This window comes from Enhydra lutris, unplaced genomic scaffold, assembly GCF_002288905.1.
Source record: "Enhydra lutris kenyoni isolate GAN:26980312 unplaced genomic scaffold, ASM228890v2 scaffoldscaffold1, whole genome shotgun sequence".
Classification (NCBI taxonomy): Eukaryota; Metazoa; Chordata; class Mammalia; order Carnivora; family Mustelidae; genus Enhydra; species Enhydra lutris.
Window position 1 is genome coordinate 38891790 of NW_019154085.1, and position 21769 is coordinate 38913558.

A 21769-nucleotide genomic window follows, 5' to 3' on the forward strand; every position below is an offset into this window, starting at 1 on the left:
AGAGTGATGATTTTTCAAGATAACTCTCAAGAGTTGTACCAGAAACATGGTAATAAAGTCCATGACTGGCTGAGTCTTGCAATGTAGAAAAGCCCACAGAGAACTGGCAAAAGTAATAATGGCCAACAGTGTGGTCAGTGTCAAAAGAGTAGGCCTTTGATTCATGAATGACAGTAGCAGTCTGTGAGATTAAGCTGAATACAGATAAAATATAAAGACAAAGATTGTAATTGTATAAACAGCCAAAAGATCAAGAGATTAGGAGAAACAGATGAGAAGCAAAAAGAAAATAGAAAAGAAAGTGACAGCAGAAAGAGGATTACCTCAATAATAAAACTAGATCCAGGGATAAAAGCATAGGAAAATAGATGGAAAAAAGTACACATGTTAGGTTAATTAATGGAGAAGAGAATGAAGAGGCATACCGAGGACCATATAAAAAAAGAGTTAAAAGATGATTGAAAAATGGTGAGTGTAAAAGGAAGAGAAGCAAGATGGGGAAATTGTGGGCTCTGAAATGGTCAGGAGACAAAAGCAATGTTGGTGCAAGGAGTGCTTCACAATAGCAGTGAGTTTTCAGGGCAAGGTGTTCCCAGGTATCAGTGTCCCCTATAACTCACCCGGATTATAAGAAACATCATCTTGGCATCTCATCCACTCCTATGGTTTCAATAACCATCCACAACTTAATAGTACCTAAACATAACATATCCAGCCTAGCCCAGTCCTCTGAGCAGCTAAGCTCATCCTTTATGCAGCTAAAGTCATCCATCCAATGGCAGAATGATCTCTGTCCGAGGTTCTGAAGATCCTAGCCTTCACCACTTTAGGTGTCTTTCAAAACCTTCAAACTTGACATTTCCAAAACTGAACACATCGTCTTCCTAAAACCAGCATCTGCTCCTCCAGTGTTTCGTTTCTAAAACACACTATTAATTTTCCCATTCTTTCAGGCTGAAATTCACGGAGTCATGCATGACACCGCTATCTCCTCAATTGATATACCACATCTGTCACCTAACTCTATCAATTCTTCCTTTTTTAAATCTCCAACATGTCTCTTCTTCTCCATTCCCAGTGCTGACACTCTAGTCCATATCTGTATCATTGCTCACTTGAACTAGATATACAAGTTCCTGTTCTCCTTCTAATCTCCTTCTAATCTTGTTCCCACCAAATGTATTCTAAGTGATTTAGCTAAATTGATCCCTCAAAACTGTATCCCATGTCCTTTAACTTCCTTTAGGATAAGTCAGTTCTCCTTCATGTGACCTCCAAAGCTACTTACCTCAGGGCTCTTTCCTCTTTTCTCCATCCCATCAATGCTCCTTATTCTTTCTCCTTGTGGTTACTTGTTTTTGCTGAATCTAGACCCTTGCACATGCTTCTTCATATTTCAATATATTCAGTCATTTGTTTCTGTGTCAATTCTCTGGTGGCTCATAAGATTGACAAGCACTGATGCTTCAGTAGTCTTGTGTCTTAATTATTATCAGCACCCATCTTATTATCTCAGCACCTGGCACCTGAAAGAGGCTTAGGAAACTCCTTGAGTAAGTGAAAAATACTGTTCACTTCCTGTATCTCAACATTTGGAAATTTGTCTGGCAAAAGTTACCTTATTATAGTATTTATACAGAATATTTACAGAATCTATTTTGATTCTATATATACATATACATAAATAAAAATAATATTTCTAGAAAAGAATAATCACATAAAATAAATATAAAAGTATGTTAAAAATGTCATAAATGGATGGATAGGAAAAGTTATTAATGAAAATAGGTGAACAAAAATACATATTTGGGCAAAAAGAAAAGGATAAAAGAGAAAAAAATAGATTGAAAGGAAGGGTCAAAGACAATGGGGAACAAAGAAAGAGATTTCAGAGGTGGAGATATCCTTTAGTGGAGGGGTGGGGGAAGGGAGGATCTTTGTAAGAGAGGAGATGCAAATGAAGACTTTTTACAAATCATAATTTAGGAGCAGAGCCACAAGGACTTGGAAGTGCAAAGTGTTCCTGTGTCATGTGTTTTTCAGAAGGTATTTCAAGAGACCAAGGAGCAAGGACTGAGAGTAGCCAAGCATCTGACATAATGGGTAAGGCTGCCTGAGGGTCTTGGGGTAGAGGTGGTTCTTCAGATACCACAGACCCTGAGTATGTAGTTAATCAGAGATCGAGGACATCAGGCACCTCACCAATGGAATGGCCAGTTATGGAAGTGAAAGTTCACTGGGCCCTCGGCTGCAGGATGTCAGAGTCTGAAATCAGAGCTTTTGTTTCCCGCTGCACTGGACTCCTCACACACTTTGATAGGGAAGGGATACATCCATACCAGAATCCCATTCTCTGCATTTGCTTAACCTGAGCCTTTTGGGAGTGGCAGGGAGGCAAGAGACCCTTATAAAGTCATGTTAAACAAGGTGGGCCTTGTGGATTTACATGGATGATCTGGTAGAAATACACTGGTAAAAATGGCAGTATCTCATTTACTATATTAGTGAATCAATACTAAAGTATTGGATTTATACAGGGACATCCACCCCTGTCCATTGAATGAAAAAATCCAAGAGTTCTTCAGCTGGTAGATAATAGTGTCACTTTGTCACAACCGTGAAAAAGCCTCAAAAGACAAATGGTCCTGTTTACCTGTCAGGAAACAAAGGCTCTAGATAACTATTCTTAAACAGCATATAGTTTTGAAGGATGCCCTCCAGAATGTTGACTGATACAGTGATTTCTCATTAGTTTTTATAAATAAGGTCTTATTTAATTGTCATAACAAATTTAAAGCCTGAACAGGATAACAGTTGTTATCCCTATTTCAGGAACAAGGAAACTGATGTCCTTAAGAACTTAAGAGCCTTTTCAAAGTCCCAGAGAAATAAAGGAAGACTTTTGACATCAATTCAGTACCTGTCTGTTTCCTTTAGAAGGAAGACAGAGAAATGATACTCAGATCATTATAAACTCAAGTCTTCCACAGTGTAAATTGTCATAAGATTTATAACTTTTATTTATAAATTACAGTTATATGACCACCACCTGTTACTTTTTAGATACCGTGGATATTGGAAACAATTCTACTTCGGGAAAACACAATGAGAAAATAAGTAAGAATGAATAAGAATTTGCTTGATTTTTATGTTACAAATGAAGTGGTGTTTAATGCTAAAGCTTATCATCATTTTTTATACCTTTCATAAGAAAAAATGAATGTCTTTTAAAGTAACAATTTTTTTTCCAAAATGGTTATATCTTCATGTTGCATTTTATTCTGATTTTAAAATATGTTTCTTATAAGCATTGGTCTATGTCTTCCCAGAATTTTTCTATGCATATATTAACTGTTTGCAATATATTTTTATATATCTTCATGTGGTAATTCTATACATACTTTTCCTTTTCTTACTTTTTAAAATTAATATATCATACCTAAGCAGTAAAAACATTCAACATTTTAATTGAACTATAAAAAGTCTTACTTGGTGCTTTCACATGTACTAGCCTTCATTTTGAGGGTGGTAGAGCATTTTTCATTTGTTATTGGTCATTCATTTTTCCTCTTTATTGAAGTATCTGTCATAGAGTGCTGTGTCAGTTTCCTGTTGTGGTATTTGTCTTTTTCTTACATTGCTGAATGAATATATAGAAAAGCTTATCTGATATATACATTAAATCTTTGTCATATGTGTTGCTAATACATTGCCCCATTTGTTTTCCTTTTATTTTATTTATTTATTTATTTATTTTAATTTAAGATTATTTCTTTATTTTAGAGACAGAGAAAGCATGAGTGGGTGTGGGGGGCAGAGGAAGAGGGAGAGAGAGAATCCCAAGCAGACTCCTTGCTGAGCATGGAGCCCTACTGGGGGTTCGATCTTACCACCCTAAGATCATGAGCCATGCCGAAATCGTGAGTCAGGTGCTTAACTGACTGAGCCACCCAGGTGTCTCTGTTGTTTTCCTCTTGGGTTTTGTTAATAGACTCTTTTGTCCTAGAGACATTATAAATTTTTAGGTACTCAAATTTGTCAGCTTTTTTCTCTCTGGCTCTCGGGTTTCCCATCATTTTTATAATAGCCATTTCTAGCTGAAGACTTAAAAAAAATCTCATCTTTGATTCTAGAATCAAATGTTTGAAGCACCTGGTCATTTTTAATGTTTACGTCTATAATTCCATGGGTTTTGCCTCTTTGTTTTTATGTGAGGTTGGAATTTCAAAAATATTACCCACACTACTACATTGTTATTGAACCGCCACTTTAATCACACAATGCCTTTGCCTGTCTATATACTAGATTTTCTCTTGCAAGCAAAGGGGCTGCAGAAAAGAAGAAAGATCTCAAAGGTAGCACAATCCTGATGACTCACTGGGGGTGAATATTAGAATCAAATTCAAAAGACCCCCTCTTCATCTCCTTCCCAAATCCACTGGAATCCCTAATTAGATACGCACTGAATGTTATATGTAAGTGATGAGCCACTGAATTCTACACCTGAAACCAGTTTTACCATATGTGATAACTAACTAGAATTTAAACAAAAACTCAAAAAAAAAAAAAAGGAAGAAATGCATTGAAAATGCAGATTGATTTTGGGAGAACAGAGACTTTTAACCACTTTTTCACATCTTATTTAATGTTCTTCCAATAAGAATTTTCTTACACTTTTAAAAAATTCTTACATGGTGTACAAATTTATTATTATGAATATCCTTTTTTCCCCTTTACATAATACCTGAATTTAAATGAGACAAGGCTCTCAAAGTCTTTATTTAAGTAGGAAATATGTGGTCATTTTATTACCTACTTGCATGTGAGGAACTCAGAATGCCAAGGATTTTTTTCTAATTTAATATAAATTCTTAAAAGCATTTATATAGTTTAGGGATCCAGATATCAGTTAAAATATGATAGCCAGTATGGAATTATTGAATCACTATTTTGTACACCTGAAATTGGTATAACACTGTATGTTAACTACATGGGAATTAAAATTTTAAAAATTCTGATGGCCAGGCCCAAGAATTATCAAGACAGCCAATCGGAATTAAGGTTTCTTTGGAAATGGTTTGATGAGAAGTGGTAATTTCTAATTTGGGCAAATATTACAAGACCCATTCAAATTAACTCTCCCAAGGACAAATTTTTATTAGCAGAGAAAAGAACAAATTGGTAATGATTATGAATAGACATATCTCCATATTTTACTGGAGAATAAGACTTACTTTTTAATGAAATTTCTCAATTTAATGCTTTGTCAAATCATATTCTTCATATTAGTTTATGGTGCACAATGCTCTCTCTCCTTCCGTAGCTATAGGCTGAGGAGAAATTTCCCTCCATCTCTTTCTGTAATAAAGGCTTTTATTTATTTATTTGAGAGAGAGAGCCTGAGAAAGAGCACAAGTGAGGGAGAGGGAGAGAGAGAGGGAGAAGCAGACTCCCTGCTGAGCAGGAAGCCTGACTCAGGGCTCCATCCCAGGACCCCAGGATCATGACCTGAGCGGAAAGCAGATGCTTAACCGACCGAGCCACACAGGCACCTGTACTTGTTAGTTATAAAGACTTATATTTTTCAAATCTGACTACTGGATTTTGTTAGATAACCATATAAGAAATGCAAGCCCATAGAGTTCAGAAATAGTTACTTGGCAGAAAATAGAGAGGCATGAAAAGGATTTCACCTAAAAACAGTAATACAGGTACATAGAGATTTTTTTTCTCCTATGGTTTCTTCTCTTATTTCTTAAACCAGAATCAGCTTGAGATCCCCTGTGTTTTTTATTTTCAGATTTCCTTTCTTGTCTTCACCTAAATACATGATGTGAATGATTTGTTCAGTATTTAGCTGATGATGTTTATGATACCTTTTTAATATCTATTTATTTTAGAGAGAGAGAGAGAGAGAACACAAGTGGGGGAAGGGCAGGTGGAGAGGGAGGAGCAGGCTCCCTGCTAAGCAGGGAGCCCAAGGCGGAGCTGGATCTCAGGATCCTGGGATCCTGACCTGAGCAGAAGGCAGAGGTTTAACCTACTGGGCCACCCAGGCCCTCCAATGATACCTTTTCTTAAAAGAATACATCTTAATAATATTACATACACATTATTACATATAAGCTAAGTATTATTACTGGCATCATTAAGATACTTTCTATATTTTTTCTTTTATCTCCAAATACTGACAACCCTTCTTTATCCACGTTCCATTTACCAGAACTCATCCTCATGAGCTTCATCATACTTCCCTTTTTCTTTGCTCTGTTTACCCACTGTACCTCCCAACTCGTCCACAACTTCTCTTTCCTTTTAAATCAGACCACATCTACATTGACAACCACCAAAATTCAGTCTCCCTTCAAAGTACTGATTTTGGGTGAAGATGCACAGCCTTCAAAACTGTCTATGATTGCTGATTGGACTAGCATGAGGAGTTCGGCAGAATGGAAGAAAGAGCCAGATTTGGGGGTGATAGGAATATCCCCCTAAATGGGTGTGGAAGGCTTCAGTAGAGCGGTCGAGATTTTGAAAGACTGGACAAGCTCATGCTCATGCTAAAGACTGGGTAGAACCTTATGAATTCCCCATAGCTCAGCCTGAGGTATACAGCAGACAATTCACAGTGACCCCTACTGATGGGGTCAGAGCTCTGATGAATCCAGAGCTCCCTTTCTTTTTTAAGCTCAAAGTTTCACCAGGAAGCAGAGTCAAGGATCTCATTTGCAGCATGGCTTAAGGTAGAATCACAACACTCGTTCCCAGTGACACTTGTCTTATTCAGATAGCCCCACAATGCAGAAATCTTGAGTTTTAAATGCAAGGTGAGAGGCTCCATATTTGCCTATGATAATGAAACAGAGAAGGGCTAATTCTGCAAGGTTAGGCCATTGTTGTACCCCAAATATTTAGCATGTTTTCCTCCTTTAGCTGTCCTTGCCCCAGGTCCAATGTACTAGCGTCACAGAAATTCCTTCTTCCTGCTACATGGCAGGTGAGAAAAAACTGTGCATTAGAAATAGTTAAGCCTTTACATATTGATGCATCCAAGAATATTTTGGGTGAGTAATTTAAATGAATAAATTAATTCTTTTTGTGAAAAATGGAATCCACGTATATAATTGTACAAAATACGTACTTAAAGCAAAAAAAAAAAGAAAGCACAATAAAATAAAGGGAGGGATAAAGAAATATCAGAAAACTACAAATTACAAATTGGCGTGTGGATTATTTTTTTTTTTTTTAAGAGAGAGAAAGCACACACACGTGCATGAGTTGGGGGAGGGGCAGAGGGAGGGGAAGAGAGAGAATCTTTTTTTTTTAGATTTTATTTACTTATTTGACAGACAGAGATCACAAGTAGGCAGAGAGGCAGGCAGAGAGAGAAGGCAGCGGGGGGGTGGGGGCTGAGAAGCAGGACCCTGGGATCATGACCTGAGCCAGGACCCCGGGATCATGACCTGAGCCAAAGACAGAGACTTTAACCCACTGAGCCACCCAGGTGCCCCAGAAGAGAGGGAATCTTAAGCAGGTTCCATGCTGAGCTTGCTTGATCTCACAACCCTGATATCATGACCTGAGCCAAAATCAAGAGTTGGAGGCTTAACTGACTGAGCCACACAGGCACCCTAGTCCCTTTCTTTGAAGTTTTGTGATTTTTGATTATTGACTCTTTGTTATGGATAGAAATGTTGTAATCAATGTTGTTGGTTAATGAGGGTTCTCTGTAGATCCCATTATGAAGGTGAGGCTACCTCTGGACTACATGTTCTCAGGAGGACTATAAAGATTGACCATAGCTGGGTGAACCTCCTGGCCTCACAGGAGAGGCAGGGGGAGGCAGCATGTGTGGAAAGCAGTGGTGGAAGGGGAGGCAGACCTCTTCCCAGGAGCCTGGGCCTGAAGGGTTGTGAAGGAATCTGTCCCTGACAAACTGGTTTCTCTAGCCAAAAGAGGATGGAGCTTGTGTGGCTTGTCTGAGGGTGGCCTGCAGTGATCACCTGACAATGGCCTTTCTTTTTTTTTTTTTAACTTTTTTTCGTTTTTCCAGTGTTCCAAGATTCATTGTTTATGCACCACACTCAGTGCTCCATGCAATCCGTGCCCTCCTTAATATCCACCACCAGTCTCATCCTACCCCCAGCCCTCTCCCCTCTGGGATCTTCAGTTTGTTTCTCAGAGTCCACAGTCTCTCATGGTTCATCTCCCCCTCTAATTTCTCCCAACTCACTTCTCCTCTCCTTCTCCCAATGTCCTCTGTGTTATTCCTTATGCTCCACAAATAAGTGAAACCATAGGATGATTGACTCTCTCTGCTTGACTTATTTCACTCAGCATAATCTCCTCCAGTCCCATCCATGCTGATATAAAAGTTGGGTATTCATCCTCTCTGATGGATGCATAATATTCCATTGTATAAATGGACCACATCTTCTTTATCCATTCATCTGTTGAAGGGCATCTTTGCTCTTTCCACAGTTTGGTGACTGGGGCCATTGATGCTATGAACATTGGGGTACAGATGGCCCTTCTTTTTACTACATCTGTATCTTTGGGGTAAATACCCAGTAGTGCAATTGCAGGGTCATAGGGTAGCTCTATTTTTAATTTCTTAAGGAATCTCCACACTGTTTTCCAAAGTGGCTGCACCAACTTGCATTCCCACCGACAGTATAAGAGGGTTCCCCCTTTCTCCACATCCACTCCAACACATGTTGTTTACTGTCTTGTTAATTTTGGCCATTCTAACTGGTGTAAGGTGGTATTTCAATGTGGTTTTGATTTGAATCTCCCTGATGGCTAATCATGATGAACATGTTTTCATGTGTCTGTTAGCCATTTGTATGTCTTCTTTGGAGAAGTGTCTGTTCATGTCTTCTGCCCATTTTTTTTATGTGAGTATCTGTTTTTTGAATGTTGAGTTTGAGGAGTTCTTTATAGATCTTGGATATCAGCCCTTTGTCTGTAGAGTCATTTGCGAATATCTTCTCCTATTCTGTGGGTTGCCTTTTTGTTTTGTTGACTGTTTCTTTTGCTGTGCAGAAGATTTTGATCTTGATGAAGTCCCAAAAGTTCATTTTGGAAATTTTGTTTCCTTTGCCCTTGGAGACATGTCTTGAAAGAAGTTGCTGTGCCTGATGTCAAAGAGGTTATTTCTATGTTTTCCTCTAGGATTTTGATAGATTTCTGCCTCACATTGAGGTCTTTTATCCATTTTGAGCTTTTTTCCATTTCTTAACCAAAGAAAGACAGGATCCAGTGAATAAATAGTCTCTTCCATTTCTAAGATTAACAATTTTTTAAAATAGTTCTTCAAAGGATCCCCACCAGGATCAGGACCCAGTTAACCACAGTGGCAACCATCCCAATTGGCTTTCTCTCCTACTCTTTGCTTCTTCCCAGTTCCCCACCCCAGATCCTTGACACAGTTTCACAAGTAAACTTCCTGAACACAAACCCTTATCTCAAAATCTGCTTTTGGGAATACCAGGCTAAGACACTCCTATTTCTCTTCTCATTTAGACCTTTAATCCTTTTGGAATTGACTTTTTTGGTGTGATATGAGGTAGAGGTCTAGTTTTCTTCCAACATGGATAACCAATTGTCCCAGCTTCTCCAATTACTCAAAAAATAATGTCGCAAAGGGCATGCACCATGCTACCATATGTCTATCTGGTTTTGTTGGGGGGTTTTCTAGTCTGAGCCATTGCACTATCTAATTCTGCATCAATACATAGCACATTCTAGTACTATAACTTTGTAAGATCTTGATATCTAGTTGTGCAAGTTTCTTTCAATTTGTTTTTCAAAATCATCTTAGCTATTCTGGACATTTTCTCTTTCATATAAGTTTTGGTAATATCTTGTCAAGTTCCCTTGAAAATCTGATTGAATTTTTATAGAAATTGCTTAGGATTAATTTGGAAAAAATTGACATATCTAAAATATTGAGTCTTCCAATTCATGAACATGACATATCTCACTACCTATTCATTCTGTTTTCTTTTTATATTCTTCATTTATTTATTCAACAAGTATCTATTGCCAAAACTGCCAATTAGGGGTAAAGAAGTGAACAAAATCTCATTGAACTTACATTCTGGCTAGGGTAATATAGACAATACACAAATAAATATATATTATTTTAGATGCCCCTGATTACCTCTTAAAATCTCATTTCTTTCCATCCTTTTCTTCACATACCATTCTGACCTCCTCGAACAAACTAAATAATCTTCTGCTTCAGGACCTTGGCACTTGATTTGATATCACATCAGATGCTTTTCCCTTCATCTCAGCTCAAGTGAGGAAAAAATAGGGTAATGGAGGTTTAGAGCAACAGAAACTATATCTGGCATTTTCACTGTAAGCATCTTTGCCATAGGTATTTTTGCTACATTTTTTCCCACATAACTAATTGGCTGTAAGGTCATAAAAAATTCAGAAATAACTCGTTGACAGTTTGGTTTCATTTCTTCATTGACTCAGTACTCACATTTTTCTATTACATGAAATTGTTGCCTTCATAATGGTTTATACAGTGGTACACTTTGAACCTACATTTCCCACAGAATTTTGGAATGTCTGTCAATGGGCATGTGACAATATGTGCAGAATAAACAACACTGTAGGAAACTTTCACAATGCAGTACAAAGCTCAGTTACAGATATGCATCCCAGTATTTGAAAACTGATACTTCTCTTAATGATGGAGGAAATTCTAGTGGAAAAAGAAAAAAATGCCATGCTGATCAAGGAGAAAAATCAACAAGTAAAAATAAAATGTATAATACTATGAGCAAAAGACTTTGAAGACAAGTGCTTGGGTATAATTCACAAAATAAAATCAGTTACTTGTAGAGTATTGCCATAAATCTGCACTACACATTTTGAATGTATTCAAATATTTTTGAATTGCCTGATAAAGTCCTTTGAATTTTGCTATTCATTTTTCATGTTTCATTATGTCCTTTTTAATGAATATCCCTCTTTTATTTTTCATGATTTTATCTTTCATGGCAGAGTTGCCTTATGCATGGTCAGTTAGTCAAGCTGCAAAATGTTTGTAGTGAAAATGCTTGCAGCAAATATGCTTACTGAGCAACAACCTAGCATGAGCAGAAATATGCCATCTTATATGGGGTGGCCAGTGAGAGCCTCATTGACAAGCTGAAACATAAGTAGATGTCACATGAGGTGAAGGAATAATCCATGGTGCTTAGGCTGAGAAGACCTCAGGCCAAAGGCTGAGGCAGGATGTGTGGGATCTTTCAAGGAATGGCAAGGGGACTACTGGCTGGGGAGCTAAAGAAGGCAAGTGGAAAGTGATTTTTAAGGTCATGAAGACCTCATAGGCCATGATAAAAATTTTAGATTCTTGTCTCAGTAAGAGGAAAAGACACTGGAGAGTTTTGAGCTGGGGAATGATATAATCTCAGTTAAGTTTTTAAAGGATTGCTCTGTAAGCCACATGGAGAGTAGACTTCAGGAGGTGGGATGAGAGATCAGTAAGGAGGCTGTTGTAATGACCCAGGCAAGGGTGTTGCTAGACTGGACTAAGCTGGTAGCAGTGCAGGTGTTCAGAAATCGGCAGATTCTGGAAACACACATATAACACACCAACATGTATGTAAGTGTATATTTCATGTGTTTTGCTTATTTACAAATAAATAAGTATATGTTGTATATTATAGTTTATTATTTTATTTATAGTTTATTATTAAAGTATATTATATTTACATATAAATAAATATGTATGTAATTTAAATTACATACATATATATAATATAAAAAATATATAACATAGAAATGTATTTATATAAATAAACAGAATATATAATATATAAATATGAATGTGTCATATGTGCAAATACATAAAAATTATAAATAAAAAATATACAGAATATGACAATTACATATAATTAAATATGATATAACCATCCCTTAGAATAATGTACTGCTTAAAATATAACTTATTTTACAAGAGAATAAAAATGATTATAAATGACAAAAAAAACTTAGAAATGGACATTGTTAATGATTTGATAGGAGAGTACTATGATACGATTAGACAAGGAAACTAAGTTATTTTGTGATACATAACATTTTAACAGTTAGAACTAGAGTGTTATATACCAAACAAGTAAGCCTAATTAGTCAACAAGACTTTGTTCATGATTTAAGTATTGGGGAAGTCTGTTAAAACCTTAGACGCTTTAAAGTACATGCCTAAATCAGGGACTGCCGTCAGGAGGCGGCAACTGGCGCCCAAACGGGGACATGAGAGAAGAGAAATGAAGCAGGAGAAGAAGCCCCAACGTGAGTTTTGCACGGACATGCCTTTTTCCCGCTGCTGAGTTGTGGGTATGGGTAATATATCGCAGGGTACCAGTAATATAAAGAGCACAAAGGACTATCACCCTTAAGTATGTTGGTTGAAATGGCTCCTAAGGTGGGAGGAGCAAAAGTCAGCGAGGGCAAACTTTTGGAGCTTTTAAAGGTAATTAAAGAACATTGCTCCTAATTCCCTATATTAGGGACTTTAGATTTACAGACATGGAGAAAAATAGGACAGGAGTTAAAACTTTTGCCTGCTAAAGAAAAACCAATTCCCATTGCTGTATGGTCTACTTGGACTCTTATTCGCTCTGTTCTGTAACTTTTACAAACCCCAGTGTCTCAGGTAAAAATTGAAAACAGGGTGGGCCCAAGTGGAACATCAATCAGTATTTAAACTAAGTTAAGTTTGTTGGTTTAATTAAGATAGACATGTCTTTAAAGTTGTCAGCATTAAATGTAAAACTTATTCTACTGAGGTTTGCTGAAGGTCAATAAATCATATTATCTCTGTTGAAATGTGTTAACAAAAAGATGACTAAACTGATAGTTAATTATTTGTCTCAAAGTTTTCATGGGTAATTGTTGAGATAACTTTCAAAATCTTTGGTAACTCGAAACTTTAAAGTTTTGCTTAAATAATAAATGAAATAAAATTTGTTGAACATCTAGGTCTTTTCCAAATGGGATAAAGTGCTAAAACATTGATTACTGGACATAGGTTTATGCTTTTTTTTTTTTTTTTAATGTCACAGAGTCTGTGCTTTAATCAGTAGTAATAGCAGGTCAAACAAAGTTGCATACTTCTGTATAAATTAAGTGATTCTTGGGTAAGGCAGTATGATATCAAAAGCATTCTTTTTTTTTAAATCATTTTTTAAAATATATTTTCAGCATAACAATATTCATTGTTTTTGTACCGCACCCAGTGCTCCATGTAATCCGTGCCCTCTCTAATACCCACCACCTGTTTATGCTTTTAACTTACTACAAAGAACTAAGGATATTTAAGTCTATTGGTAAACATGTTTTGTGCTTAACTGAATCACAAATTTGCCATTCAAGAATTCTGGTGTAACAGTTCACAATTGGTTACTCCTTGGTCTTCACTGAAAATTAAAATTTCTAAAGAGTGAAAAATTCTACTAACTGTAAGTCTGATGGAAATAAGGGACACAACTCTCTATGTAAAAAAGTAGGAGATATATAAAAAAATGAAAAATGGAAATACATTTTTGTTAAAGGTAAAAAAGGTAATTTTGTCCTAAATGAGGTGGTTGTATTAAAAAAAATGGCTTAGGATAAAATCTAAATGCAAAAAAAAGTTGTAAAAAGTTTGTAAAGAAAAATCTTTGAAAACAAATTTTAGGTGTGGTCAGGATAAACTAAAATTAAAATAAATAAATTTTAAAGACACTGGTATAAAATAAAAAGTCGGTTTTCACTCTGTTCAAAAGACAAAGTATTCTCAATTTTTGGTCTCTTCTTGATAATAAAATGCAAATAGTTGTTTTCTCTCTGCCTGCCTAGAAAAACCAGTTTCTGTGTCTTACCGTTATCAGGTCTTTAACACCCCTTGCCGCCTCCTGACATGTATAGGAGAAAAATGAGGTATAAACAAGTCAGCTGCAAGAGAATGGGAGCAGGGGGCGAGAGTCTTTTCTACATTTCTATAAATTATATAATATGTAATATGTAAATGTATAAACTTTTAAAATATTATATTTATATAATACATAATTATGTAAAAATAACACATAAAGTTATAAAACTGTATTTTATACATATAAACATACATATATAGCTTATTTATTATACATAAATATGTAGTATTTCATATATAACATTGTAGTATAATATATAGTTTTATACATATAAGTATGTAATATGTTATATATAGTATATAAATATAGATACATATATATGTATATCTAGAGCTCCCCAATATTCCTGGCCATTTGGAAGGCCACACACAGGTCTAGGATACCCAGGGCTGGGCACAGGCTCAGGAAAGACATAAGATAGCCCTCACCTGTCACCTCTGCCTAACCAAGAGGCTCTGTGCAAGCAGGAAGTGACAGCGAGGATGCAATTGTCAACTGTCTAGTTGTGCATTGAAGGCATGCATCAACACAGGCATTTCTAGCCCCTTGGCAAATACTGGGAGACTTATCACTTCCAGCTCTTTAGGGAAATCTCTTTCCAGTCATTAATTCACCACTAAACTGAGCTGAAACTTCAGAGGTCACACAGCAAAATACACAGACTTTACAGAATTAGTTCAGAAAAAAAGTACTAAATAAACAACAAAGACCAACAGGAATAACAACAAAGAGCAATGACAACAAATTTTGGGAAAATAATCTGATAATCTGATCTCCAGAGTTATCACATATTATTTAAGGTATTAGGTTTTTAAGAAAAAATTACTTGACATGCAAAACAAGCAACAAAGTATGGCTCCGTACTCAGGAAACATAGAAACTATACGTGAGGAAGACCAGACACTGGAATTACTAGACAAAAGACTTTAAATCAGCTATTTTTTTTAAAGATTTTATTTATTTATTTGACAGACAGAGATCACAAGTAGGCAGAGAGACAGGCAGGGAGAGAGGAGGAAGCAGGCTCGCTGCTGAGCAGAGAGCCCAACATGGGGCTCGATCCCAGGACCCTGGGATCATGACCTGAGCCAAAGGCAGAGGCTTAACCCACTGAGCCACCCAGGGGCCCCTAAATCAGCTATTTTAAACGTGTTTAACAAAGCCGCATAAGACGTTAGAAAAGATTTCTCACCAAATAGCAAATATCAACAAATAAATAGAAATTATTTAAAAAGGACCAAATATAAATTCTGAGAATAAAAAGCATAATATTTGAAGAAAAAAAAAGAGAAAAGTACAATATTTAAAATAAAAAAACAATGAAAAAAAGTGGATGGCCGCTGAAAACACATTGCTTGTGTACTCATCTATACATATCCATATATATGTACATATACAGCCAATTTTCACTATTCAAAGTAGATACGTTCTATAAAGTCACCCCAAACACAGAATTTGCTAACTTTGAACCATTGGTTCTAGAGGAAGTATAGGGTTATGTTCCTGTGAACCTCTGGCCGCAACATACTAATCAATACATACCCTTTTTTGTGAGTATTTTTGTGAATGCTTCTATTTAAAGAGATCTTAATGTATACATTAATTCATAAATGTTGAACTCATAGCCAACAGCACTAGAACGCATGCCTGAATAAAGCTTATCTAACACACAGATTTTCTCCATAGAGCACATCACAACCTTGTTGTGCTTAGGAACATGACATAGCACATCAGCACTACTACTATTTTAAACAACACAATCACCAATGGAAGCACTGAATAAATGTCCCATCAGTGACTTGAATGATCCACTGCTCTGTCCATGTCTATAAGTGACCGTGAAAGTGCCATGAGTATCGATTTGGGGGTTAAAAAGATAACTTTTAGCAAGTGGGTGAGTTCACAGATATGGACTCCATGAATAATGAAGACTATGTATGTATTTTTTTCATTCTTTTTAAAATTAGTGCTTTTTAAAATTAGATAATGCATAGTTTCTCATAGGAAATAATTTATCATTATTTGCTAGTCTACCATTTGGATTTATATTTCCTCTTTGCCCCAAGTGGGAAGAAATGTACATTCTCTATTTTTTGGACATGGAGTTGAATATGAATTAATCATATCCACCTTGTTAAATGTATTAATTGGGCCTCCTCGTTTTGTGCACTTGACCTCTCATAGACTGAGGTGGTAAAAATAAAGTTGCTACTAGAAGTGGTTGCTATCTATTTTCCATTGTATCTCCCATAATTACTACTGGCTTAAAACTTTTTGGTCTGAATTACATTTCTTTTGAAATTCAGACCATGACTCCCTGGTTTCTTTTTGTTGATGTATGCTGAATATACTTTTACCTATACATTTATTTTCAATATTTGTAAAGTATCTTTTTCCATAAGTCTTCTGTATAGGATTAAAAGTTGGAGTTTAGGGGCACTTGGCTGGCTCAGTCTTTTGGGCATCTGCCTTTGGCTCAGGTCACGATCCCAGGGTCCTGGGATGGAGCCTCACATTGGGTTCCTTGCTCAGCGGGGAGCCTGCTTCTTCCTCTGCCTGTTCCTCCCCCTGCTTATGGTCTCTCTCTCTCTGACAAATAAATTAGGAGATCTAAAAAAAAGTTGGAGTTTACTCTGTAATTCAATCTCAAAATCTTTATTTTAATAAGTGAGTTATGTCCATTTACTTTTATAGATAGGACCAAAATGCATGGTCTTGTTTGTGTCATACTAATTTTTATTACATATTCTAGTATGTCTTGGATATTGAAAATGTCAACACTCTGTATTCTGACTTCTATGCATTTATGTGCATGTATGTACTTCTAATAGGATGGTTTGCATTTCTGTTCCAGTGGTTATATTTGGGTACATGACTACCTAGCTAGACTAAACCTCTCAGTCTTCCCTGGGGCTAGCCTTGTGATGAAGTTCTCGACAATGGCCTCAGAGCTGAAGAAATGTGAGCCACTTCTGGGTCTTTCCCTTTTAAAAGAAATGAATGGTTGATTTGTACTCATTTCTCATATTTTCACTGGTTAGGAGTAAGTGTGTACTTCTGATATTTAGAAATGTTTTTATTTTTGATCTAGTGATTACTCTTAGAATTACTTTTATATACTCCCTCTTTAGATAGTACCCATTAATTTCTTACCCCCCAAATTGATAAATTTAGCATGTGTCCTATCTCTTGTCCACTCTTTCCTTTCACACCCAAGTTTAGATCATAATGTTATTTTTTTTATTTTTGGTGTCCAATAGGTTTTTTTTTTATTTTAATTCCAGGATAGTTAACATACACTGTTACATTAGTATCAGGTGTACAATATAGTGATTCAACAATTCCATACATTATTCAGTGCTCATCATGATACATGTACTTGTAATCCCCTTCACCTAATTTACCCATCTCCCCCACGCACCTCCTCTTTGTTAACTATCAGTTTGTTCTCTGTTTTTAAGAGTCAGTTTTTGATTTGTCTCTTTTTTTCTTTGCTCATTTGTTTTGTTTAAATTCCACAAATGAGTGAAATCATATGGCATTTGTCTTCGATTTTTTAAAAAATATTTTATTTATTTATTTGATGGACAGAGATCACAAGTAGGCAGAGAGGCAGGCAGAGAGAGGGAGGAAGCAGTCTCCCTGCTGAGCAGAGAGCCCGATGTGGGGCTTGATCCAAGGACCTTGAGACCATGACTTGAGCCGAAGGTAGAGGCTTAACCCACTGAGCCACCCAGGTGCCCTTGTCTTTGATTTATTTCACTGAGCATTATACTCTCTAGATCCATCATGATGTTACCTTTATATGTATCTTTCAGCTCTTAAATGTGCTTGATATCCCTCCTTGATTTGTCCAAATAACATGCCGTGAGCCCAACAGACAATGATCTTGCTCTACCACCCATATTTCCCCCTTCCTCACACATTTTTTTATTATACCATTTCTATATTGTCAGCACATGTATGTTTAATATCCCGCTCTGTGACCTCATCCCCACTTTTATTTTAATCCTTTTTGCCAAAATTTTTCCAGTCTTATCTTGGTTTGCTGAGGTGGATCCTCAAGTGGTTTTCTCAATAATTATTCATAGGAACAACAGTCCCAGAATTTTCCTGTTCAAAAGTATTTGGTTTTATTTTTTATATGTGAAAAATAATTTACTCGCTATTTCTAGAAGCATCTTGTAGATTTTTCTCCATTTTCTTGTAACATTAGGTGTTTGTTACTAAAGAAAATTCTATAGCAAGATCCCCCTCCCTTGAAAATGACTTAACATTTTTTATCTAGGTTGCCCATTCCATTTTTTCTTTATCTTTAAAGTCCAGTAAATTTGTTGGAATATATATCAGGGTTGACAGTTTGGAGTCAATTTTTTCTGCCGTAGGGCAGAAATATATGTACTTAAGTATAGTCAGTTTTTTGTTCTATTTCAGAAACTTTTTTTCTTGAATTTATATCAAAGCGCTTCTATTATTTCGATTTTCTTCTTTAAGAAATATGCTGACTTGTTGACTATCTTCCATTGATTATTTTCTTTCTAATTTTTCTTAATTTTTCTAAACTTCCTGGTTCATCTTTTATAAATCGCCCTTAAATAATCTCTTTTATCCCGTCTAAATTTGTCATCATTTTTCTAATGGGTTTTTTTTTTTCTATTTCATACTTAAGTTCTGGCTGTTATAAACATGGGTTATAGCTTCAGCTTTTCAAGGCAAACCCCTAAATTCCTGGACATACACTTGTGATTTCTGAAATCTACTTTTCCTTGACCCTTGTGACACTCCCCCTCTTCTCTGTCAGCTCCTATCTGATTTCAGCTACCTTTTGTGTTTTCTTTATTGTGAATGAGAAAACCTCACGTAAGTAGGTAAAAATTTACTGTAAATGACTAGCATAAGTGTAGGTTGTTTTTGTTGCTATTTTTGTTTCAGTGTGGTGATGTGTTGGTAGCCAGAGATTTAGCACTACAAAGGTAGAATAAAGACTTTAAAATATTTGAAGCTTACTGACATGTTAAGCTTATTTTCTTTTCTGTTTGAAGGAAGAAAGAGAAGACATATACATAAAAAAAGCAATCTCCAAAAAGGTAAAATTCTGAGAATTCACATCTGTGTACTTACTGCAACCCTGGTTTTCCTGCCAAACCCATCTTTCCTGTACCCCAGAAATCTCCAATGGACTTCATAAATAATGATTGTTTAAAGTACAGGCTAAGTTGTTGTAACAATGAGAGCCCGAAATACAGTGCTTTAAACCATATCATTTACTTCTCTTTCATCAAACAATCCAGAAATGGAAGGAAGAGACTGCCTTCCTCAACACATGGTTTCCGTCTCTGGGTCCAGAAGAGCTAGTGTGGTTGCCATTGTCTCCCAGCCAGTGGGAATGAGAAAAATGGGCAGGGAAATCACCTATTGATTTCTTTTAATGGAAAGATCCAAGGTCTTTTGCTCACATCCTGTTGCCCAAAGCTTGATATTATGTCCAGAGCTAGCTGCCATTGAGGCCAGGAACTATAAACTGTAGTGAGGCAGCCATGGGTTTAGCTGTAACTCTATTCCTATGGAAGAAAGAGTGATTGTGGGGGACAAATAGCAATCTGCCTACTTGCCTTACATGTTTTTATCCAAAGTCACTGACTTCTTCATATTTGGAGGAAAACTCTGACTCATATTGGCTCAAACCTGGCCTCTTATCACCTAAGACCCTTGGCAAGAATAGGAGCTGGAACCTGGATAAAGCACGAAGCTACATGCCCAGAGACAAGCTAACCCTGAATGGGAAATGAGGGACCAGGAGAAAATGTTAGAAAGGTTTGTTGTAACTAATGAACACAGCCCTCAACAGAACAAGGAGAAACAGAGGGAACTCGAATTAATTAAGCAGAAGCTAGAGTCCTGGTGTCACCTCAGATCTAAGCCTGGGACACAGTTATTTAAACTAAACTCAGGCAGAGCATACTGTGTCTGTGCAGTAGACAATGAAAAAGATCAGTGATGCTAAATTCTCTGCACCTGGTTCTGCAATTGTTATTTCCATTGTGTTCCTTCTTTCCTTCATCCTCTTTGCCTCCTTTCTTTTCCCCTTCCTTCTCCCATTCTACTTGTTCTTCTTATAGACTTTCTTTCTTTTTGTTCATTCTTTAACATCACATCATATGAAATACTGTTACTAAGTTTATGAGACACTCAGAGTTGGCTGGGCTTTTTCTTGTGGAGTCAAAATATATATGGGGATGTATTTTGTTTCCTTTCCATTTCTTCAGATTATTTCTGTCATTTTATCATTTATATACATGCTCACACACACACACACACACACACACACACACAACTGAGCTCCTCCCATTTTACATATGTGTATTACATATATTTCTGTAAATAACATAAATAAAATTTAAACATATTGTATAAATAAATACACACATATATTTCTAGCATCTCTATCACTTTATCTTCATATTTGCCTGTATCATCTTAGTTATTTCTTAGCTTATACTTACCCAGGTCCAAGATTTTGTTCCTCTGAGTTTTTGTGAAACCTATCTTACCTGTTTTGTTAAAATGTTGAAATTGGTAGTTTAAGCACAAATTGATTTTGTTCCTTCTAACTCCTTTTCAAAACTGTTCTCTGAAATAGTTCTCTTTCTGCCCCAAGATGAAGTCTTAGGTAAGCCCTGGAGCTGTGCTAATCCCTTTTTGACAGCAGTGATATTCTCATTCAATATTAAGAAGCCTGAGCTGATACGCAGTAAGGAAGTTGGGTGAGACCAGCCTCTTCTCTTATCCACACTCTTGTCTAACCCTCCTCAGTATCAGTGCTTTTAGCTAGTTCAAGTTGTGGAAGAGGGAGAGAAGGGCATAAGGAGCAGGAATAGCCCTCTTAAGGGCTATGTCCTTCATGTCTCCAACATATGGAGAATGCATGAGCCATGTTTGTGGGCTCTTTAAAGAACCCCTCTTTAGAAAGAATCTCTCCACTGAAGTTCCTCTAACACAGGAGTTCCAGCTGATTGCCTACCACTTCCCCCTTAGGGGAGGTCCACATACCTGCCAGGGTCATGTCGTCCATTCAAATCATCTTTCTTTACAGAATATCTTTCAAGAAAAGCTAACTGAGCTCCTCCCTTCCCCAGAGAAGCCCATGAGAATCATGTCTTCTCATGATCCCAGTGGGTGTATAGCTGGTTCCCCAAACTGTCACCATCTCTAGATTTGACTGCATTTGCTATGCTGTAATTTTTGTGCCTGTGACTTATCCATTCCATAACTGGAAGCCTGTATCTCCCACTCTCCTTCACCCGTTTTGCTCATTTCCCACCTCCTCTTCTCTGGTATCAGTTTGTTCTCTGTATTTACTGACCTCTTTCTGCTTTTTGTTTGTTTGTTTATTCATCTGTGCAGTATCTTACATTTCACATATAAGTGGAATTAAATAGTGTTTGTCTTTCTCTATCTGACTTATTTCATTTAGCATAACACCTTCTAAGTCCATCGAGGTTGTCACAAATGGCAAGAACTTATCCTTTTTATGGTTGAGTAATATTCCATCATGCGTGAGCACGCATGTGTGCACACACACACACACATGCACACACACACACACACCCCACATCTTCTTTATCCATTCATCTATCAATGAACACTTCAATTGCTTCCATATTTTGGCTATTGCAAATAATACTGCAATAAACATAGGAACATAAATCTTTTTGAATTAGTATTTTGTTTTCTTTGGGTGAATACCCAGTAGTAGATTTATTGGATTGTATGGTATTTCTATTTTTAACTTTTTGAGGAAGCTCCATATTATTTTCCACAGTGGC

General features: G+C 36.5%; 1 protein-coding gene across 7 annotated transcripts in view; it reads left to right on the top strand.

Moving 5' to 3' along the window:
- The window catches only part of LOC111143417 (nuclear body protein SP140-like protein), a 93119-nt gene that overhangs the window by 50436 nt on the left and 20914 nt on the right, over positions 1–21769 (top strand). For 4 of the 7 annotated variants that reach the window (XM_022497202.1, XM_022497150.1, XM_022497193.1 and 1 more), the window contains 3 exons: positions 1987–2103; positions 3064–3117; positions 18986–19030. In XM_022497202.1, the coding sequence (XP_022352910.1) occupies positions 1987–2103; positions 3064–3117; positions 18986–19030 (216 nt within the window). The remainder of the gene's footprint in view (positions 1–1986; positions 2104–3063; positions 3118–18985; positions 19031–21769) is intronic. The other 3 variants (XM_022497167.1, XM_022497158.1, XM_022497183.1) reach the window with 3 other exon arrangements.